Source organism: Tamandua tetradactyla, chromosome 3, assembly GCF_023851605.1.
Source record: "Tamandua tetradactyla isolate mTamTet1 chromosome 3, mTamTet1.pri, whole genome shotgun sequence".
NCBI lineage: Eukaryota > Metazoa > Chordata > Mammalia > Pilosa > Myrmecophagidae > Tamandua > Tamandua tetradactyla.
Genome location: NC_135329.1, coordinates 46046877 through 46070881, shown reverse-complemented (window position 1 = coordinate 46070881; position 24005 = coordinate 46046877). Strand labels below are relative to the sequence as shown.

Below are 24005 nucleotides of genomic sequence, written 5' to 3'. Positions count from 1 at the left end.
ATTGATACTAATGCCTGTTTAAAATTATATATATAAAGGGCTGGTGGGAATTCGGATGTAGATTGGAGGGGTCAAAGAGGACGACAGTGGGATTTGGGGCGGGGTGGGGGGCCGTTGTTTGGTTTCACTTGCGTGGAGTGCCAGGACTTTTGAGTCATCTTTGTTGTCCTGTCTCTCTCCCCGCTCTCTCCCCCCAGATAAGCGGTACTGTAAGAACTCGAGCCCGACCAGCAGCACCACGAGCAGCTACGCCCCCAGCAGCAGCAGCAACATGAGCTGCGGGGGCGGCAGCAGTGCCAGCAGCACCTGCAGCAAAAGCAGCTTCGACTACACGCATGACATGGAGGCGGCCCACATGGCTGCCACGGCCATCCTCAACCTGTCCACCCGTTGCCGAGAGATGCCTCAGAACCTCTCCACTAAGCCTCAGGACCTCTGTGCAGCCCGGGTAAACGCTCCGTTTGTCTATGAAGCTGCCACAACCCCACCCCACCCCGCCCGACCCAGGGCAGAGGCCACTGAGGGGAGGGGGACGGGCTTCCCCGCGTGGAGGCTGAAAGTCAGCTTTGCCCTCAGTAAAAAAAAAAAAAAAAAGAGCTAGAGCTGTTTTTAAATGCAGTCAAGTAAAAATAATGGTGCTGAGTCACTTAAATCCAAGTCAACCAGACGACCTTAAAAACACAGGGCTAATATGAGCCTCTGATTAAATTCTGCTTTAATTTGGAGATTCGATGATTACATAAAAGCATTTTTTTTTAGTTTGAAAAAAGCAGTGCAACTCTGCTTACAGTAGCTTGAATATAGCACCATTGTTTTAACAGTGCTCATTTTCTGAATGAGGATAAAGTATTAGGTCTTTTAGATTATGTTTAAATAGACCCTACCTAATCTTTATGGTCCAAAATCATTTCTGTAAGCAATGTATAGCTCATTATTTTCATGTCATTTTAAATGATTGCACAAAGAATACAAAACTAAGGAAGCACTATGGCGTGAACTTTAAACGTTAGTATTTATACTAACATTGTTGCCAGCGATTGCCTCCCCCCTCCCATTCCCATTATATTATCCAGCACTAGAGAAACAAAAAAAGTAAAAATCTGATTTTCACACTAATCATTCATGCAAGCAGCACTCATTAGTCTAAATATATATGTGTGTGCTAAAATGTTATGCAGTATTTATAAAGGTTTTATATTTTTAATTTTTGTATCATTCGACTCGTTTCCTCATGCTGACAGCAGAAGATAAAGAGTTATTTAAAATGCACAGAACTAAGAAAGAGCTACCTCGAGAGGCCACTAGGTGGCCAGAGAGAGACGGGCAGTGCCAGGGAGCCAGTTGTATTGTGTTCTCAGAGGAGAGGCTGAGCAAGCGGACATGTTCACCTCTTCTCCAGCAAAACAAAGGTTTTCTTTCTCTATTATCTAAAGCTTCTTGGCTATGCACCATGAGCTCACAACACTGACAGTAGTTTGCATAAGTAATTGTAATTTTATGAATGGAGAAAGGTCAGTAATTTTATATTTTGCAAATGCTTTCTTTTTATTAATTATTATTCCTATATATTGGAGAATCGTCAGGGGCATGCAATTTTCATTGTGATCAGGGTTGCTAAAATGTGAGACTAGCATGAATAAATTCTGTGACAAGAAAAGACAGTAACCCCTTCCAATTTTTTTTCACTTTACTAAAATTAAACTAAGATTGAGATAATAAATCCAACATTATGAAGCCTAAATTAGTATCAAAGCTGCAATCAAGAATGCACTTTGACAAAAAAAAAAGAGTTCAGGCAGAATAATACTGTATAATTTATCAAGGTAACAGCCTAAGGGATGGAATTTTCATTCCAAGCATCTTCCTTCAGCTAGCTAGTACACAGAGGAAAGAGAGCTGCTAGACATTTGAGTAGGCAGCAGCTTTCACACTAGCTCTGAAATCAGATTTTCTCTCAACAGAGTAATAACTCTTTGAGAAAAAAAAGGAGGTTGTTGGTGGTATTTTTATTTTTCTTACTCTCTGTCCTCCTTGTGTCCTTCCTTCTATCCTCCCTCCAAAAAAGGCAACCTATGAAGAATTCTTGATTTGTTTCAAAGCAGACATTTTTTTAAAAAAAACGTTTTTTTAAGCCACCTGAATAAATTGCAGGTTTGCTGAATCTTAGAGTGGGTCAGACCATAATCTCTATAGTAGAGATATTTTGAACTAAGTGCATTTTGCCCTCTCTTAAGGTGGAAAATTCTCTAAGATTTTGTATTTAAAAATAAATTCCAGTTCTATCTCCCTGCCTCTTTATCTCTCTAATCTCTAATGCTTTTGTGTTCTTCCTTTCTAATTCTTGAACTATAGCATTGACAAAATGAAAGAATTTTTGAACTGATAGATTAGATAGATGATTGATAGATATATGATAGATAGCTGAATAAATGACAGATAGATGCATTCTCCAACCAATATCACAGCTAAGCATGGAGAAACAGAAATGTGCCAACAGATCACTTCTGCTTACCTTGGGGGGTTATGTAATCTTTAGTGAGATTGTGAGTGAGGAATTTAAGTATTGTGAATTCTGTATTGGCTAAAAGACAGGATAAAATCGTAGTTTCAAAGTCAGACGCAGCCACATTACCATATCTTTCTATTTTGACAGAATCCTGATATGGAGGTGGATGAAAACGGGACTCTGGATCTCAGCATGAATAAGCAGAGGCCGCGAGACGGCTGTTGCCCCATTTTGACTCCCCTGGAGCCCATGTCTCCCCAACAACAGGCAGTGATGAACAATCGGTGTTTCCAACTGAACGAGGGGGACTGCTGGGATTTGCCAGTAGACTACACCAAAATGAAACCTAGAAGGATAGATGAGGATGAGTCCAAAGAAATTACTGTATGTCCTTTTCATTGAAACCTAACTATGTTGACTCCTAGACTTTGAAACTGGGCCTCAGCTGAAAGGAAATCCCATTTGCACACCTTAAGAGAAAATATATTTTCTCTTTCAATATGACCTTTAGCCAATTAGAACTTAAAAAATTAAATAAATAAACCTTTTATTTGGACCCAGAAGAGATTCATGACTAACATTGACTTGAGTAAAACAAACTATTGACTGTATTCTAAATGATCCGAATTTTATTTTCCAACAAAGGTATTTTGTTACAAAGGATTTCTCTAAAAAAATGTATAAACAACATACAGTTCATTTGTCTGGGTGACCTATAATGACACAAGATGTTTTTTGCCAGAAGAGAATTATGAAAATCTCAAATTCTTAAATGGTTAATTATTTGCTCTTAATTAACTAGCTCTTTGAACCTAGCAACAGTATGTTATTTCAGAAACCTAAAATATTTAACTCCAGCTTTGTAATAAATTATTTCAATACAATCACCTAAATCGTTATTGACTACAGTATTAGCAAAACACATATGTCAAAGGTATATTTTTGAAGTAGTTAACAATTTTGAGATTCAGGTTATTAAAATAGTTCTTTAGGCTAAGAAAAGAAATGAAAACTAATTTGTTCTTTATTGGACTGACTTTCTCCAGTGTTCAGTTCTGAAACTTATGACTTCTTTATTCAATGAAAATGAAAATTCCTTTTAAATACAGTAGGGAGACCACCATCAAAGCAGTAGTTTCTAACTGAAACAAGAAAGTGGAGAAAAAGATCACTGGCTATATGTAAGAATTGGTTGGGAAGGCTCCAGTTCATAAGACATCTCAAAGCCTGTTATTTTATTCTTCAGATTGATTGAAGTATCCAGACATTGTAAAAGAGAATGGACTCTCCTACCAAATAAGTCATGGTAGCTGAATCTCCAAATTGACTTTAATGAAAATTAAGCCCTCCTAAATAGACAGAGGTATTTTCATCATATAGCCTGTCAGTGAAGTAAAACCTTGAGTAAGGTACATGTATTCATGAAACACATTTGTTGAATATTGCCATCTATAGGGATTTCTCTGTTACTGCAATTGGACCCAATTCTCAAAAAGAGACACTTTCTATTTAAAAAAAAAGGTGAAGGGATGGGGCTTTGGCTGCGTGAGGATAATTTAAAATTGCTTGATTTCTTTTGCTTTAGATCTTAAAAGCACATATGTGTAAAATACCAATATTTAGTAAAACTCAACTATAAAATATTTTTCTAAACGTATGGTTTGATCTTTTGCAAGTATGAGTTGGATGAAAGTATCACCAGTGACTACAGTTCACTAACAAGTATTTATTGCACAGTAGATAAGAAAGACCAAATTTGAAATGGTCTCTCTAGTTGTCAGGTCATTTACCTGTCCAGTGTCATGATTACAGCCACTGTAAGATTGAATCCATGCCCCATCCATATGTTCAATATGTGGTTTAATTCAGTAGTTTCGAACAGTTGATAAGAAACTGAGGCCCACCACATATAAAGGAGCAAAGCCCAGCTGTTGTTTTCAGAAGGGGCCTCATCAGAACAAAGATATGTAATCATCTTTAAAAGTCTGCAGGGAGAAGTGGAAAATGTAGAGGAGGAAATTCCTCCTACTTTGGTCTATGTATTATATGATCATCCATGTGTCTCTGAAGCTGTATTTTGCCTGCAGCCAGAAGACTTGGATCCATTCCAGGAAGCTCTAGAAGAAAGAAGGTATCCTGGGGAAGTGACCATCCCAAGTCCCAAGCCCAAGTATCCTCAGTGCAAGGAGAACAAAAAGGATTTAATAACGTAAGCATAATGTGAGGTGAAATTATTACTCTTCTAAACTTTCCCTTTCTTTGGCTTATTTTTAAAAATCGGATTTGTATATGCCTTGCGGTTTGAGCATGCGACACTCGCAGCATATAAATGTTTCAAATTGCTAGTTTCAAGTAAAGTGAGAAGCTAACTGTGTATTTGCTTGTTCTTAATGATGCTCTATTGTATGGAGACGCCATTTTCATTTAATCCTGTGCATTTTGCAGCTTTTCTTTAGGGTGCTTAAATCCCTTGCAGACATTGCAGCTAAACTGGAAACAATGAAACTTTTTTAAGTTTTTTTTTTAAACATACTTACTATTTTGGCTGTTTTTGTTTTTGTTTGGTGGCAGATGTCCAACACCAGGGTGTGATGGGAGTGGTCATGTGACTGGTAATTACGCCTCACATAGAAGGTGTGACTTCATTTTTTTCATGGTGGATTCTGTCTTTTCAATTTATTGTTTTCAGCTTACCTCAACAATGCTGTCAAAGTAAAAATGTTGAATTATGTGTCAACCCTTTAAGTGCTATATGTTGACCTTTAAAAGCATGCTAATTTGTGTGTTGTATAATGTCTTTCATTTTCAAAGAAATTACCTAAATTTGCAAAGTACTTTCTTAAACATTAACATCAAAGAGTGCAAATATTTTATCTTATTTTCAAAAAAAAATGTTTATTATCAGAAAGTTTCTTGAATTTATATTTAAACATATTCAGAGTTTATTAAACAAAAATTCAATATACAGCACTTGCCCCATCGCTTTTCTGCATTAAACTTTTTAATTTCAATTTTTATGTTGTGTTTGTTCGGGAGACTTAAACTAATTAGAGGGTTGACTTACTTGAATATCCTGACCTGTCTTACAGTCTGTCTGGCTGCCCACTGGCTGACAAAAGCATTCGAAGTATGCTGGCCACCAGTTCACAAGAACTCAAGTAAGATTTAATGAAAATAATTCTCCTTTTTAAAAAATCTATTCACTTTAATAGTTCACAAAAATATGTGGCTTAAAAAGAAAAATGTCTTTAAAAAATCACCTCTTGCACGTCAGTGCCTTTAGTTAGCACACATGAATTTGTGTCCTCATGATTTTAGCCACTTTTCAGGGCAAACCCATTCTGCTTTTTTCCCTTTCATTTTTCTCTAGTTTTTCATATCATATGCTTTCTATCTTAAATTTTCTAAAGTATAACTATTTCCGCTTCAGATATTTATTACTCACGGAAGGGAAATTTTACAGAGTTACTCAAAATTTTAGGAAATGATTGCAATTTAAAAATTCTAAACTTGATATTTTTAAAAGTCTGTACTTAATATGATTATTTAAAATATGGATATTTAAATAGCACTTAATGACAAAAATCTACCACTACCATAGCTAATTCCTTAAGTACACTGTAGTTGTAGTTTAATACTCTTTAGGAGAGATGATAACTTACGGTTCACTGATCTGTGTAGTCATGGTATTCAACAACACACACAGACACACATCTAATTCTAATAGTTTTCCCTCCATCTCCTCTATGCCTGTAATTCTTTCTATATTTCAGATGTAAATATAGAAAAATGATTAAATCACCTCCATTCTTACCCAGACTAAGGTCTTATGGGTTTTGTGTGATAATCCACTACAGTTAATATTGCAGTCTCTGTATTCGGTTCCCAGACATGTTTTGGAAGAAGTCACTACAGGTTATAGAAAGTATATTAAACCGCAGCTATTCAAGTTGGATTAGACATCCAAGTATATGTAAAGAAAGAAGGACAAAACTTAAAAGACAGTTCCACAGCATGATGAAAACCAAGAGTCTCAAATATCATAGTCTTTAATGATCTTTTCCACATGTGACATGTTATAAATATGATGAAATCAAATTGCTTGGTTTTCATTTTGTTTGGGAAAGGCTTAACTACCAATGTAAAGAAAATGCTGTTCTCAAACCTATATTTGATTCATTTCCCAACCATCCTGCCCCCACTCCCACATCCCCCAATCCCTTTATGATAGACCAGGGTTATCGCAAAGTGTAGGATTTTGTTTCACACCCATGTCATTTTTTACAGGATCCCTGTTCAAGGCGCTAGTGCCATAGATCACCTGCTCATGTTCAGTGACTTCCTGAACTAGCAATTTCGTCACAAGACTCTTGGCGTTATCTTCATGGAATTTAAACACCTGGAGGGTATCCTCTTACTTAACAGCTTTAAAGTCTGTAGCATCATCCAAAGCAGTGCCTAATGGACAAAGTAGCTTTTAGAATCTCAAAATGGACAGCATTAGCAAGAACAATTCAACCCACTTTGTTAAGGCATCTTTTTTCATGGCATGAAGCCATATTTCCCTCATGGTCAAAACGTGGTTAACTGCAGTTGGAACTTGGCCAACACATCAGAGTATGGCAACATTCCTTTGAATTTCTTGATGAGGAATACTTTGCAAAAGTTTGGCATATCTCCAGTTCCATCAGTCCAGCTGTAAACAAGAAAATAGCCTTTGTATAACTTGTACCTAGCATTGCTTTCAACTAACTGGTTAGTGTCTCAAACCCCCCAGGGACCAGAATATTTGTCTGACTGGTTTAGTTTTCATTTGTTTGCATCCCTTGACACTGGGCTTGGAAGTTCATGTTGCTCTGAAATTCCAAGCAGACCTGCTAAACTCACCGGTCCTATTTCTACAGTTTCAGCACTTCCTTCTTACCTTGTTTCATCTTGGAAGCTGGGTGTAATGATCCTCTTCACCATCAGCATCTTCAGAGAGAGGTGGTTTGTCCGTCACATCCTCTAGAGCAGTATAGGATTGGTCACTTGTCTCCTTTCTCCCTCTTCCTGGAAGCAAGACTTTATCTTCCAGTGGATGGATGGCTTTTCCTTAATTTTGCTAAGCTAAAAGTTACAACCATTTCTAAACCTGTCTTTGCAAAATTTTGATCAACTCTTTCTAGGAAATCAAAACCTCACCAGTTTTTTGAATGGCCCATTTCTATTAATGGATCCTCAATTAAATGGCTACTATAAGAAGTCTAATATTTAAATGACCAATTTTTACCAGTTAACTTGTCTGTCTCAACTGAGAAAACCATAAAGAATACTGTTTTTTCCCTTTAACCTTTTAATAGATGATACTGCTCCATCAATTACCTTTTCATCTGAGTCAGAAAGGCTACTGGGTGGCTTCCCCATAACAAAGAAACATGGACTAATCTGTTTTAAGATTTTCAGTAGATTTCTCTAGAATAATTTGTGCGTGTGTCCTTTTCAACATTCTATTCTTTATGTACTTTTTAAGAGGTTTGGTCAGTTCCTCCAGCAGCAATATCTTACCAGATCACACTATTTCTTCTATAATGCAGCACTCTCTAACTGTTCATAAAGACATATTAGAAAGTGGGTCCCATTTACCTCAAATAATAGTAATTATAATAATTTCTCCATTACAACCAATTAATGAACAGAATTTCCTAGAAATTTGCCTTTTGTTCTTTCTGTTGCTTAACTTTGAGAGTTGACCATGAACTGGACATTCTTTATCATGGACAAGGTGATGTGTTATGCCAGATAAACTCAAGCCTCAAGCCGCTTAAACTTACTGAGATAACACTTTGCTTGATTCTCATCCAGAGCAACAAGTGGAGGATTTAAAAAAATAATAAATTTTTGTCTATATTATGTAAACTGAAAATGTATTAAAATTTAATGTGTACATTAATATTATTCAAACTCTGGAGCTAATGCTTTCTCGATTCCCTTGATATAGAAAATACAATTCATTGGTTCAAAAGTGAGGTGGGAAGCACTGTAGAATAAAACTGAAACTTCATGGTGATAGACAAGGATAACTGTATGTAGTTCAGAAAGCTCCTTTGACTTGCAGGCCCTTTCAAGTTGATGCTTTGAGGTAGAGTCAATAATTATCCTGTACAGACCCTCCACCAACCTACCTCACAGGGGTGTTGTGAGGATTCCTCCTTCGCTTGTAATATTCATTGAGACCTCAGGTCAAACAGAAAAAAAAAAAAGAAAATAAAAATGCATAAATTAAAGTGAATTTTTCTTTCACTTTTTATTTTTGGTGAGAACTCTGCCTAAAGTGAGCTCTGATTCTGAAGGGAAATTTCTTCTTCAAATTTTATTGCTCAAACTCACCTGAAAGTGGCAACTTGAAAGAACTTGCAAATCATATCGTTGTCAATCTCCTTTTTTTTTAAGGAACCACATTGTCATCGCCATGAAATATTATTCCTACTTCCAGGTGTTTGTTCCATTGCAGACACAGATGTCATCTAGGTGTTTTAGCCATCTTGGTGCCCAATTTAAACCAAATCAAAACTGATTTTGGTCAGAGACAATTAACTCTTAAAATGTACCCCAAAATTTGGCTTCCATTTATACTTTGGTTGGCTAAGTTTAGATACCCCATTATTAACCAAATCTTTATGTTGTAATATCATGAGTCCAGTCATTAGTGTAACTGCTTCCAGGTAAAGGAATTTAAGGCCACTGTTTTGTTGTCTTTTTTCTGGATGTTTTAACTTTTATTTAATTATCAATGGGATAGGACAGCTAGTTTTTGGTTCCCTATCCTATAAAATGTTCCCTTTCCTATTCTGTAAGTCCCTAGGCATCTATCCTAGGTATTTTTTAGGTTAGACATAATAGGAATTTTAAATTCATTCACCAAAACAGTTTTTTTACACAGATGCTACTTATTTTAAAATAAACATCAAGTAAAACAATTAAAATTTTTAACTTAGAATATATTACCTTTAGCTAAAAGCTACTTGTTTACAGAACATACTAAACCGTATTTTTTCAGCTAAAAACCTAATACACACAACAGGGAAGATTATTTACCAGAATCTAATAGAACTTTTAACTCATCCTCCAGTTTCCATTGTTTACGGTACAAGAGGTTCATCTGCTTTTACTGCGCATCAGGTTCTCAGAAATAATTCTCATTTTTATAATCTTTTACCTTCACAGTTTACAATATTAAATCCACACAAGCTTTGAACATTTCGACTGCCCTGCATTCAGGTCTACTTTCTTTAACAGACAGCTGTATTTTCACTTTCAAAAGAATGAGCTGACCTTGGTGTATAATTAGCTTCTCTATGACAGAAAGTTATTGTGCCATTCTGGACTCCACATTGAAGAGTAAGAGGCAAAATCTAGACATGATCTTTCACTTTCAAGTATCCTCCCACTGGCATCCTTGTTTCTATTAGAAAAATAATTTAATTCTACAACTGAAGCCCCTTTCCTGAGAATTCCTGAGTGTGTTTTATGACCATTTATGTGCGTGAGTATGAATGCGTCTGGATGAGAAGAAGGGCTGAGGACATCTGGTATAGTCAGTCTTATGTAAATGAGCCACTGTGACCATGGGTGAGTACTGCCCAGATAACTGAGATTATTTAATTCTAGTGAGTCTACCCCATATTCCCAGTAGCACCTTACTTCACATTTGTATGGTGTTTAGCAATTTTCAAAGAGCTTCTGCATAAGTTTTCTCATTTGATAAGTCAGTTTTTAAGAAAAGATGGACAAGTATGGTCAGACCCATTTTACAGAGGTGGAAACTGAGACAAAGGTTTGTTAGATCTCTCAATCAAGATTCATAGACACTAAGTGGTGGTAACAAAACTTGAACCAAATACCTTTTGCACAACATCACACCATGCTTCCTTTTAAAAAATAATGACATTTTACATGTGTGTGGTTTTGCAATTAGTAGTGAAAGGTTTATACTTTTTACTATGGCTATAAACACAGCCATCAATATTTTCTCTTAAATTCTCAACATTTGGTCTCATGCAGTATTTTCTTAACACCCACACAGAGTGTGAAACCAGTGATCAGGTCCAATAATATTGAAACTTTCAGAAAATACATCACAATCAGTGTTATCAACATAACTTCTGATAAAAACTTTCACATTAATTTCTCACAATCAGCTAAATGTACTATGTCCTTGCTCTGGCAAGAACTTAGTTGTACGTTTAGAGTTCAACATCTGTAAAATGTTGGGAAAAGTGCATTTTTTAAATGCCCTAAAAATACAGCTGTCACAGATTTATTTTTATTTACAGTTTTATAAATAGGGCTGATTTTAAATGAGTCTGTTGTAGGAAATACAAGTAAGCACAATATAGTAAAATTTCTAAAATAAGAATGTTTGAGGATGACTCAAATTATATGTACACACACTTACCCATACATGCATGAATGGACATGCAAACGTGACAAATAAAGAAAGCTGGGATTCTTAGGAAATGGAGTGACTTTGATCATTGGGTTTCTTGTTAAAGGAGAGTTCACTAGAAAAACGCCTTGTTTTTCCATCAGTTTCTGAAGTGTAGTGACATTGCCATAGTGAGTACATTCACGTGAACGCCACTGAGTCTCGATAAAAAGGCCTACAAGTGGTGAGAACATGAAGACTGGGCAGAATACATGTTGATCACTAGTCATTTGGCCATTTGTTTTTTAAGTAGATCCCTGGTATAAATCATGCTTCCTGTTTCTTTCTCCATTGAATAGTAGGTAGTAGCCCAATTTTACTGAGAGCTGTTGGTGATTGGGCTTGGGGTTATTTGTGAATTCCCTTTAACTAGGCAAATCTACACTCAAAAAAAAAAATACTTCAGTAGCCATTCACTTTATAAAGGATGCTTTGCTTTATAAAGCATTTATGAAGTTTTCTAGTGATAAATGAACGACAATTTAAATTTATTATTCTGTCTGTCTGTGCCCAACCACCTTCAAAGTTTTGATGCAGGTTATGGTTTACCTACACTGCTGAGTTAAAAAAAAAATCATAGAGTATTAATAAAAGGAAGTTAAGTAAAAAAAAAAAGAAGGCAGGAGAGGATAAGAATTAAATTTAATGATCAAGATATACTATTTGTCATAAAGGGATTCTTTGTGCAAAATGGGATTTAAAGTCAGAGGGTCTGGTTTTAAGTCTCAACGCCTTTGTATCCTAGAGTTATGAACTTGGCCACATTATTTAACACCTTTAGTCTCAGATTCCTTATCTGTGAACTGGGGACAGTAATGGTACTTACCTCTTAGAATTGTCATAAGAATTAAATAAAATAACCCATATAAAGCACTTACCACAATAAGTGGTTTTGTAAAAATTTATATAACTTAGTAATAAATTATTATAAAATAATCCATATAAAGCACTAGTAAACATATACTAGATGTTATTATTATCGGTGCTTTTGCACAAAATTTGCATGTCTCTTTTTAGTTTGTGGTGCCCTGTGATAATACTAACTGAATGCAAAAACGAAATATGTAAAAGTTTATCTAAAATTTCTTAAAGACTTTGTACCCAATATCTTTTCTGATGTCATGGCAATAAGGGAATTTGAATTCACTCAAAAATTTTTTTGAGCCTCTGGCTTTGGAAGATTTTACATTAAATCCTTCGATTAAGAAAAAATACATTTTTGTGCCAATACATTTTAGAACAACTGGGAAATCTTTCTAGTCTACCAATTTCTTTTTGACGTGCTTGTATAGTATGTACGTAGTGTGTGTGTGTGTGTGCGCGCGCGTGTGTGTATGTATTCTAAAATAAAATAATTTTTGCTTTAATCTCACGGTTTGGTATACTTACACCATTTAATACACAGTTCAAAACCTGGTATTTTCATATCTACATAGTTTCTGCATCTGTATTTGTAACCCCATGGTTCTTTTGTTTAAAAAGGGGCAATTTTGAAGCTTATTAAGTTCATTGATTCCCAGATTGAATCACAAACCATGAGAGGACATTTAAAGAAGCAGTAATCTGAGTAAGGTTTCATTCATTTATATATCTCAAAAACATCCAGTGAGGACCCAGAGGTAAAATACAGTCTCTGCCCTCAAAGAACTCATGGTCAATTCTTTAAGGCAGACCAAAATAAAATATATAACATACTAGACATTCCCAAGGTGATATACCAGTAAAGAGGAGGCACTTGCAGTGTAATTGGGATTTGGACAGGGAAGATGTCTGATGATTAGGAAACCTCCTAAAAGGTAAAGCTTGAGCTAAATCTAGAACGATGGTCGGAGTTGTTCTAGCAACAGATAAATGGGCAAAAGAGAGTTCAAATTAAGGGAGAGAGAAATGTGCAGAGATTATAGGGCAGGGAGCGCTTGGCTTATTACAAATAGCTTCGCAAGCATATGGCAAGCCTGCAGCAGGGACTTGATCATGACAAGTCTTATCTGACATGCTAGTAAGGAATGAATTTTGTCCTGACGCTTAGGGGTAGTCAGAAGGGCTTTCAGCAGGATCCTGAAATGATCATATTATCAAGTCATTTTAGATAGATGCCTTTGGCAGAGTCTAGAGAATAGATTGGATCAGAAAAGGTTAGAGATAGGATATCATTATAGGGGGAAATATTTGGGACTACTGTTGTGGGGATAGAGATGAAGGGAAGGATTTAAGAAAGATGGAAAGTTAAAGGGGTAAAACTTGATTTCTGATCAATTATAGGAGGTAAAGGAGAGCATGGAGTCTAGAGAAATTTGAGCGTTCCTTTCCTGGATAACTGGATAGATTGGAGAAGGGGTTAAGTCCAGGAAGGGGTGACGAGTTGGCCAGATTTGATTGTTATGATTGTCATGGATTCATTTGAAGTGTCAATGTTAAAAATAATGGCTTATTGGAATAAACCTTAAGTAGTAAGGCCTGTCACAAGGGTGTTTTTCAAAATTACCCTAGATGTTTACTTGGACCATATATTCTGTCAGAGAACATGTCTCTGTAGCTTCTCTTATTGTCCAAATGAAGGATTTGCAAACCTCACTTGTCTTGAAAATCTGGTCTTTGTATTGCTTGAAGACAATGAAAATTTTAATTTGTTCATTGATATATCATCATCCATTTTCATCAATACTAAATGAAACACGATGAAGTGGACAAGATTCCCCGATCCAGAATCAGCTACATAGCAAAATAATTAAAATCTCATTGAAAAGCTCTCTAGAGCTATACCTTCTTTATTAGTTGCTGTAGTCAAAGAATCTTACCTTAACAAACTCCACTCTGGGAGAATTATAACATTTTTTTTTTGTTAAGGAGAGTGTGGATTCCACTGACATTCATATCTTATTTTACCTTCAACCTGCTGTCTTTACTGGCTTTCTGACTTAAATTAGTTTCACCACTTTAACAATTCATATTTATAGAGAAGTTTACGATGACTACAGTGCCTGAACTTGAGACTGAGGAGCTCTGAATACTTCCTAGCGAACTGAAGTTAAAGTTAATCTCTAAATCTTAATCAATCAAAGGTGGCTTTGTGTTTGTTTGGTTTCTTAAAATTGTAATAAACTTGGGGAACATTTTAAACTCAGAATAAGGCCATGAGACAGATAGTTCTTATGAAATAATATTTCTTATTCCATTTGCACAGTTTGAAATTATGAAATATTTAATACAGACATCAAACTAGCAAATGATATTTCTGATACTTATTTTTAAACAAAATCATTTATCATCAAATCTAACGTAAAATAATACATCCTATTCAAACTATTTGAAAAGTATTTTTTAAATCAATTTATTTTTTAATCTCTGGATTAGTTCCTTTTCTTTTAAGATGTATACAGCATATTTGACGTAGGTGAACAAAATGAAAATTTTCTTTTCCTTATGCTTCTAGTAATTTCAGTTTTAAAGATATATTTTCCTAGGCTAGGATTCTAAGCTGGAACACATTTCCTTTCTTAAAGCACTTTAAATTGTCTTTGAATCCTCTTCATATATCACATCTAATTAAATATGGCCTCTCCTTAATTACTGGGAATTCTGGCCCCATTTTCATCTCATCCTCTCATTCTTGGCTCATCTGGGGTGATTCTGAGAAATGACCTCTCATCGACTTCGAGGGAACTCCATACTCGTATCAAATCCCTGGACCACAAAACTGGATGAGAAACAAGCCCTCTGTGACAGAAATGTCTGACCAGTAAGGAGTAGGTTACATTGGCTTTTAATTGTAAATTTGAGGTTTTAATCTAGTAAACACTTAACTAATTTATAGTTCCCTGGAGCAAAATGAACAAAATTGAAAACGAAGTAGATGCTCCTTTTGGGAAATTATTGAAAGAATTTTGGAGGGCATTTTTTTTTTTCCTGGCGATTTCAGGAGGGAGACTCATTCCTATTATCTAGCAGCCATCTCTGTTTCTACAGAGTGGCCATTGTGTACAGTGTGAGCAACGGCAGCTCTCAGCTTGTCTACCTCTTTCTAGGTTGGAAAGACTTTGAATGGATTAAAAGGCTATTTAGTACACAACAGAGGGCAGGGGAGTAGAAAAGCTCATAAACGGCATTTTAACTTATCCATGTATTTACTCCTAAGCATGCTATGTGATTTTTCAGGCATGACATTTCAAGGAAAATCACATCTCATCTGTTATATTACTTTGTTGCATTTTTACAGAAAGAGATATGTCCATGACATAGTAGAATTCCATTTATTTGTCTACCTTTTTTTTAAAGCCTTTAGGTTCTATAGGTGCTTACTAGTTTTTTCTGTTTATGACAGAGAGATCTTGTCTACCATCAAAGAGAATTTGAGAAGGTTGTAATAGCATAAAGAGAGAAGATATGCTCTAAATCTGATTTTTATTTAAGAAAAAATATTAAGAGCTGATACTTTCCAATACTGCAAATGAGAATGCAATTACCTTTATGAAATGAATCTTACAGGGTTGTCAAATGGATGGATTTCTGAAATGATGGAAATGTTCTGTAGCTGCATTTTCAAATTCAGTAGCCACCAGCCACCCATTCTATTGAGCACTTGAAATGTGGCTACTGCACCTGAGGAAATCAATCTTTAATTGTATTAAATTTTATTAATTCCAGTATAAATGTAAATGGCCACATGTATCATACAGCTATCATATTGGACAGGGAGTGCCCCATAGAATCTTAGACTTTCATGTCTACTGTTATATATGTATATATAATATATTATTTGTCACATATATATATTATTTAGCACAGTCTAATAAACATTCATAGATATTTTATTTCTGTTACTGAAAAGTTTATTATCACTTTTTAGCATCTGGGTTCTCAACATGTGGGTTCTCAACATTTGACAGATAAGCTAGTCCTTTTATATGTTTATATTTTGTGCAGTTTCTCTTTTTTTTTCAAAATGGTTTGTAGACAGATTAAAACTGGATGTGGCATAAATTTCACAGTGTTACTGCTTTCAGAGTGGAATTATTACATGTGCATAGGGCAGAATTAAATATAAATTAGTGGAATTGTAACAAATATACCACACTAAAACAAGATGGTAATAATGGTGTAGTATATGAAAAAATCTGTATTTTATGCATGATTTTTCTATAAACCTAAAACTTTTCTAATAAAAAAAAAGAATATCAACTTTCCTTTTAGCAAGGAAAGGCAAGACATTTAAAGAATAAAGTAATGAAAAAGTACCTTATTTAATTGCTTCAGAATGATGCAAAATAGCTTCAAATTATGTATATAAATTAGTGGAAAGTCTAAATTATATTTAAAAGATATTCAAGTTTACCACTTTCAAATACATATAGAAATACAAATTTAGTTGGCAAAATGCTGCCAAATAGAGGTCCTTGAGCCACCTACTTAGTGTCTAAATAAGTCTGACTTATTATTAGCATATAAATTATTAATAATTGGGGTTTTAAAAGTTCTAGGAAGACTATTTTTCCAGTAGTATTTTAAATATATTTTTTCTTTCAAGCTTGCTTATGCCATTTATTAGCCTACTTATGAGAAGAGCTTGCTACACAGGGGTAAGCTTGTGTACTTCCCTTTTCCCAGTTATAGTTAGGGTCTGAATCCTGAAGATCCATTAAGATACATTTTCTAAAAATTTAATTTAGTTCATAAATAGACGACTTGTTTTGGCTCATTATAACTCTAAGGATCGATAAAAAGCACCTCAGTTTTAGCTTTAATGCTTTTACTGGGTTCTTTTGAAACACTTCCCCCAGTACTTATGGCTTCCTTGCTCCTGTGTGCCCTATCACAGATGTATGAGTGACTATTTCTCATTTCCCCACTTCTTATTTTTCATTTTATCCTCTTATGGTCAACTACTGATGTTACTTTATTATGTACTTTTATTTGATTAATATGAAAATATTCCATATGAAAGTATTATATAAAAATATATACTTTCAAAATAAAAAATTTAATAAAAAAATATATATATTATATACAATACCACATACTACAGGCACATATGTTATTAATCAGGCAAGGACTTTTTTAAATGATTTTATAATTAATTAATTAAACCAATATAAGCCCATTTCAGAAAATTGAGCAAGTAGGGAAAAGGAAAAAAAAAAAATGTATATCCTTACCACTCTAAAAGAAATATTAGCATTTTGGTTTATCATGATGCATCTATAATTTTAAGGCCTACTTTTTTGCTTAACATATAGATCATGTAACAATATTTCAGTAGTGCATTCTATTTCTGAAAAAAATGTTTTTGCAATGTCCATCATAACAAAAAAAGCAACAACAAAAATCCTCCAGTTCCAATAATTCAGGCATTTTGAAACATGTATAGCCTCTGAGGAACATTCCTCATATGTAAAGTAGTATAATGGCAGTCTCCTTGCAGAGTTCAGAAGATTATAGATAGGCCATAGATGTGCAAGTACTTTGTAAAGTGTGATTATATATATATTATATATATATGCATATATAATTTATAGAATAACTAAAGTCCTTTTATCTAAGCTTTAAAAATGACATTAGACCAAGGTCTTGTATTTTTTAATGGAATTAACCTTAAAACCCTACCTCTCTGCTTTAAGATGCTCCTTCTATTATGGAAACACTTTTTTAAGGTCTCTGGGGATACTGTAGTGAGCAAAGCGAAGAGTATTTCAGGCAGAGGAAACAAGAAGTATACAATCGCTGAAGGGAGAGCATGCTTAGAGAGTCACCAAGGAGGCCACTAGAGGGGACAGCAAGGGGAAAAATTTTAGAGCACGAAGCAAAGAGGTAGCTGGAAGCCAAATCCAGTAAGGGCTTAAAGTCACGGTAGAACTTTTAATTCTCTTTTGAATGAGATGAATTTTCAGCAGCACAATAACATCATCTGACATATTTTTACAAATTTTTACAAAACTCTGGTTCCTGTGTAGAGAATAAATTATAGGATGGCAAAAATAAAAGAAAGACCAGTTAAGAAGCTAAGGCAATAATCCAGGTTAGGGGTATTGGTGATTTATACCAGGTTAATAGCAGTGAGGGTATTAAGAAGTGGTCTGATTCTGGGTGTGTGTTGAAAGTAGAACTAATAGGATTTATGTGGTATGTGAAAGAGTGGGCATTGGAGCCGAAGCTCAAGCAACAGCTATTATTAACCTGAAATGGTGAGACTGCAGGAGAGATTTTAGAGAGAGAATCGAGTTTTGAGTTAGATGTGTAAATTTGAGATGCCTGTTAGATATTCCTGTGGTGATGTAGAGTAGTTGTACATCCGTATAGGAGTTCAGAAGAGAGTTGCATTTTCAAGTATGGAGTTCCAGTGGGGAAGACTGGGCTAGAAATATAACTACGGAAGTTGTCAGCATATTAAAGTCATGAAGCTAAATAGGATCACCAGGAAGTGAGTGTAGATAATGAAAAGAAGTCCAAGGACTGACCTTTCAGACTCCACCTAAAACTAGTACTCAATCTCAGGCCTTCTGGGTTTCTGTTTTAATGTGCCCTGGGAAGGTCCTAGGGTAGTCTGATTATTTTCTTGAAATTAAAATACTTGCAAATTTTTGGCATCCTGCCACAGATATTTTCCCTCCAGAATGTCTCCCTGACCATAGAGGACAACACTCCTGTAGATACTTTTAAAGAGCACACATAAGGATGAGATAGCATAAAAGATTTTCAGTGTATTGATGAGAGAACCCAATGGCTGTCAGCCCTCAAACCTCACCCTTAAGTATGTGTATAGATAAAATTATATTTCAAAGATCAAAATTGTACATGATTTAAGTTATTATAGTTACCCAGGGATTAGTTAAAATTTGTTATGCTAATTTTTCTTTAATGCATTAACAAAGAGATATGATTCTTAAGGATATGAGAATTTCATTTGCACAATTATTATTATAGAGCCACCTTAGCAGGGGTCTAATTCTTCCTAGCTGGAGACATTGAACAAGTCATTTATCTCATAAATCTTAGGTTTCTCATCCATAGAGTTAATAAGATTACCTATTTTTATGAAGACTAAATGAGCTAATGTATGGAAAAGTATTCGTTTTCATACTTTGATAGCTGTATTTTATATTGACTAAAATTTTCAAACTCTGCTGACCTCTAGTTAACATTGGTCAGATCCTAGCTCTCGGTTCTTCTTAGATAGTGATCCTCCTGCACTGCCAGGAAGACCACTACTGTGAGTCTGAAACTTGGATAAATGGCACAGCTGAAGGACAGCTTGTCATTCTTGCTGGGCCATGGCATTGCTTCCATTCTAACTCTTAGCCCAGTAGCAAAGGATGCATGTCTTTCCTCCATTATTTGCTAAGTAATCCGTCTTAGTTCAGGTGATGATAACATGAGCTGGACACCAAGAACTAGATTGGATCCATATCATTTTCTGTATGCTACTATTTTGTCTCCTCTGTGTGGAGTGCAGAACAGAGACTTCATGTTTGACATATTAAATAGCAAGTAGATTGCATTTACTTGCAGATATGACAGCCAATACCATTCTGTCTTCTATATACAAATACTGACATTATAAAACTCACACATTATCATTGCCTCATTTTTACCTAGTGCAACAGAATTTTCAAACTTATATGAATCTTTCAGATAGTCTTGCCCAATCCCCTCACTTCATAAAGGAGGAGACTGTCCCCCAGGGAAGTGACCTCACTTGCCCAGGGTCAAGTGGCTGTCCTGTATGTGACCCAGTCCATTACCCTCAACAGTTCTACATTCAGAATTCCTTAGTTCCTTACAAGGTTGTATTGTACAAATAAACTAAATGTATTCTCAAGTATTCATTAACTCATTTTCTCAATGCTGTGAATTTCCAGCTATATGCAAAACACTCTGATGACTTGTGCAGAGGAGAATGTAAAACAATTAAGAACTGACTACTACCCTAAGGAAACCTATATTCTAGTACATGCCATAGCTACCACATAATCACAGGAGCAAGGTAGAATGTCACCAATGTAGCAAGAATAAGTCCAAATGCTTAGGATTTTATAAGTGTGAGATACTGTATTCAGTTGAGGAATTAGGAAATTCAGTCAACTGTGGAAATGGTGGGATAGTTGGGACTTGGGTGAACTGGTTAGATTTTTGTTTTGTTTTATTTTGTTTCTGTTTCTTTTGATAGAATATTTATTTTTAAATTCAAGCAGTTGTAAGTTTAAGAAAATCATGCAATGAGTACTCAATTCCAATATATCACCCCACACACGCACACACATACAGTTTTCCCCATTATTTACACTTTGCATTAGTGTGGTACCTTTGTTATAATTGATGAAACGATGTTATTGTAATTGTATTATTAACTGTTGTACAGTTCTACAGGGTTTTTTTTTCCTAATTTTATTCAGTTAACATAAATACAGCCCAAAATGTCCCATTTTTATCTCCTTTCAGTTAAGCAATTCAGTGGTGGTGTTGACCTTCACAACGTTGTGCCACCATCGCCACCATCTGTTACCAAAACTGAGAGGATGAACTTTGATAAACAGAAGTGTCAAGGAAGGAGAGGGCATCTCAAAGTCATTATATATTAAATTCCCTTGAGATCATATAATACTTGTACCATTAAATATGCATACATTTTTAAAAGGTTATTATAAGAATTAGGGGGTATACATTTTAAGATTTCTTAAGCTGTCTTCTGTCCACAAGATTCTATAGTCTACAAATCTACGTGTGCTAAGTCCTTCTTGTTAAAGGTAAAAATCGAAGTATTTCTTTCATGAGGATACATGGCTACTTAATTTACATTCCATTTTAACTGTCCTTCTTTCAGTGCTCCCCAATGTAAGTGTTAAGTAGTAACCAGATTTAAATCTGGGTGGATGCTCTCATGGCAAGGAGTTGAAGTAGATACTGTGTGATAATTAGATTATTGCCAGTAACAAATCTCTGTTCAAAAATGTTCATTTTAACTCCCTTCCTTGACCTCCTACCAAGGTAACACCCAAGCTTCAGGTATGAGTCAATCTAGGTCCTGAAAATTCCAGAAATAATCTTATAAAGCCATGTAAAATAAGCCAAACCAACGAGAACAGCTATCCCTTCAGGTTGTATATGATGTGATTGACATTAAACAGACTTAGAAAAGAGAAATTCATTAGTGTCTCCAAAGGGGGACTGTTATTGCATCTGGGCTCCTTTTTTATGTGACAACATTAACAAAGTACTGTTTAGGTCATTTAAACTCATATCCACTTCCCCACATTTAAAACTCATCTTAAAAAAAAATAATAAAACAGACCTTACCTGTTTTCAAAATCTGGGTTGTTTATGAAAGGAAATGAAATGAAATACAACAGCTATTTTGAACATGGACCTGTTCCTTAGCAGAATTGGCTTTTCAGAAATTGTTTCCATTATTAGATTCCTTTGTGTAAACCTCTTCATTCATGTCCAGTAAGCCCTACTCTCTTGTCTTTCTCTCTCCTTTACTTCCTTCCCCATTGATTTAAAACTCCCTGTTGTTTTCTTCTCTTCGGGCTCGCCCATGCATTAGATTTCCAACCCTCGAATGTCACCCTCATCCCTCTCTAGCACTGTGATATTTATTAAATTGAAGTTATTGGATAGTTCAGCATCTGAAGTTTTTCAGTCGATAAATTTTCAGTCCTAAAACTTTGAGTATACGTTGTTCCCCAAAGCTTATCGCCTCCCAAAGAAGGCTATATCTGTTTGCTAGATTTTATATTTTTGTTTGTTTTAAGTAATAGTTTTAGCTTAGTTCTCATGACTTTAGCTAAGGTCACATATTTGGGGTCAGAACACTCCTAGACCCACTAAAATATAAGCTCCATGAAACTAGGGTTTTGACCAGTTTTTTCACTGCTGTATTCCCAGTATCCAGAATGGTGCCTGACACAAGGACACTGAATAAATAATTAGTGGATTTAACTGAACACTAACTTTCAGTCATTTTGATTAACTTTCATGAGAGAGATCTTTACCAATTATGCCAACATAAACCTGATTTATAGTTTGGGTTCAGTCAAATCTTACTGTCAGAATAATCCTATTGTGACTTGATAATGTTCTCTATATGTAGCGTTGGAAGATTTGACATCTCCCTGAGGTATTTCTGCTTTTTTTTCATCCTGTTCATATTATAAGATTTTCACCATGAAAACTTGAGATTTTACTTCCCCAAGGATACCAAAGAAGGAAGTTTTCAGATTAAGTAAAAAATCATTTTTTATTGTTTCATTGCAAGTATTTGGGAGCTATTACTTATTTTCTTTAAAAATGTTCTTTTAAAAATCTAGTCTGAATATTTAGATTGCATTAATCAAGACTCACCAAAAGCAAAGAAACATTAAAAAATCCTTGAGTTTTTGAAAATGTAATATAAGACAGAATGTATCCAGAGTTAAACCTCTTCCAACCTCTCAGTAATAGCTGATTACTTCTAAAGTCCCAATATTCTAAAGGCAAAATAAGAGGTAAGATAAGAGGCAGTAAACAACGAGTAGTGAGTGTTTAAGGACATAGACCCTGGTGCTAGGCCCCCTTGCCTCAAATCCTGGTTTGACTACTGTCTTAGTTTCTCAAGACTGCTATAACAAAGTGCCACAAACTGAGTGGCTCAACAAGACAAATGAATTCTTTCACACTTCTGTAGGCTAAAAATCTGGAATCAAGATATTAGCGGAGCCATGCTCCCTCCAAAGGGCACTGGGGAAGAATCCTTCCTTGCCTCTTCCCGCTTCTGGTAGCTTCTGACAATCCAGAACACCTTGTAGATGCATCATTCTGATCTCTGTTTCTGTCTTAACACAGGCTTCTCCCCTGTGTGTCCAAATTTTTCCCTTATAAGAAAACCAGTCATCTTGGATTAGGGTCCACCCTAATCCTGTATGACCTCATTTTAACTTGATTACATCGGCAAAGACCTTATTTCCAAATAAGGTCGCAGTCACAGGTTCTGGATGGACCTGAATTGGTGCAGGGGAGGGGGTTTGCTGAGGGTCCTGTTCAACACAATGCTGCCCCCTCACAAGCTTTGTGAGCTTTGGGAAGTTGTTTAGCCTTTTTAGCTTCCCTGTCTACAAAATGGTGAAAATACCCTTCCTTACTTGATAGATCATTGTAAAGAGTAAATGAGTTCATATTTGTAAAGTACTTAAAAGAATACCTGGCATCCAGTATAAGCTGTATAAGCGTTTGTTAAATAAAAGAATGAAGTCTGAGATAAGACAGAGAGAAAAGAACCTGCCTGTGACTGTCTGTTGGGCAAGGCCAAAGGAGTTTAACTATGGGGGGGCAAGGGGTTGAGGGTTAGTGTAGTATAAGACTGATTGAGGGGATAGGGAGAATCAGGAAAAACAAAAGGACAAAGATAATTAATAACTCAACACTGAAAATGTAACCCAATTCCAACAAGGAATGAAATCAAACTTTTTATATTTGATCCTCCAACAACTAAAATCAAAATATTTCAAAGATAAAAGGATTCCATTTTCCTAATATGTCTTTTTCTCTCTCTTGTCTAATATGGTAAAATTTAAAAATACTCTATATCAGAATTGCAAATCAGATTTAAAATCATCAAATAAAAATGTCCATCAGCCCATCATATTCACATCAGATCTAATCACATTTACTAATTTCACTCTCTTCTCCCCCCTTTCTGAATTCTAAATACATTTTCCCAATTGGCATATTTTGATCATCTTATTCTCTGTCATTTCTTTATTTTTCAAACTACCTTGACTTCTTGCTTCAGTTCCTTTGCCTTTTTTGGATGACATGCATTTTCAGATTCTAGCATAAAAGAAATAGAAAAATTTTTTGTTCCTTTGTTGTTTGTTGTAGGTTAGAACACCTCTTCTCCTAGACAGTGCTGAAGACATTGAGGAATTCTTTGTTTTTCTTTTCCCCCTTTGGAGATTCTAAGCCAGACCAGCCCCTTACTTCTTCAGACAGTCTATTATACAACAGATTAGACATTCATTTTCTTAGTTACATGCCAGTTATACCTTCATGAGACTTTAGTAA

The 24005-nt window shown here is 35.2% G+C and overlaps 1 protein-coding gene and 1 long non-coding RNA gene across 6 annotated transcripts in view; one reads left to right on the top strand and one right to left on the bottom strand.

The window, feature by feature from the left end:
* MYT1L (myelin transcription factor 1 like) overlaps positions 1 to 24005 on the top strand; it is a 625705-nt gene that overhangs the window by 511992 nt on the left and 89708 nt on the right. For all 5 annotated transcript variants that reach the window (XM_077153065.1, XM_077153068.1, XM_077153066.1 and 2 more), the window contains 4 exons: positions 198 to 448; positions 2654 to 2890; positions 4594 to 4715; positions 5596 to 5664. In XM_077153065.1, coding sequence (XP_077009180.1) covers positions 198 to 448; positions 2654 to 2890; positions 4594 to 4715; positions 5596 to 5664 — 679 coding nt within the window. The remainder of the gene's footprint in view (positions 1 to 197; positions 449 to 2653; positions 2891 to 4593; positions 4716 to 5595; positions 5665 to 24005) is intronic.
* On the bottom strand, positions 2664 to 23189 carry LOC143677273 (uncharacterized). Its single transcript, XR_013172486.1, has 5 exons — positions 23143 to 23189; positions 8671 to 8722; positions 6828 to 6964; positions 5044 to 5210; positions 2664 to 2852 (listed from the first exon to the last, which is right to left on the bottom strand). It is a non-coding gene; the product is annotated as an uncharacterized LOC143677273 (long non-coding RNA).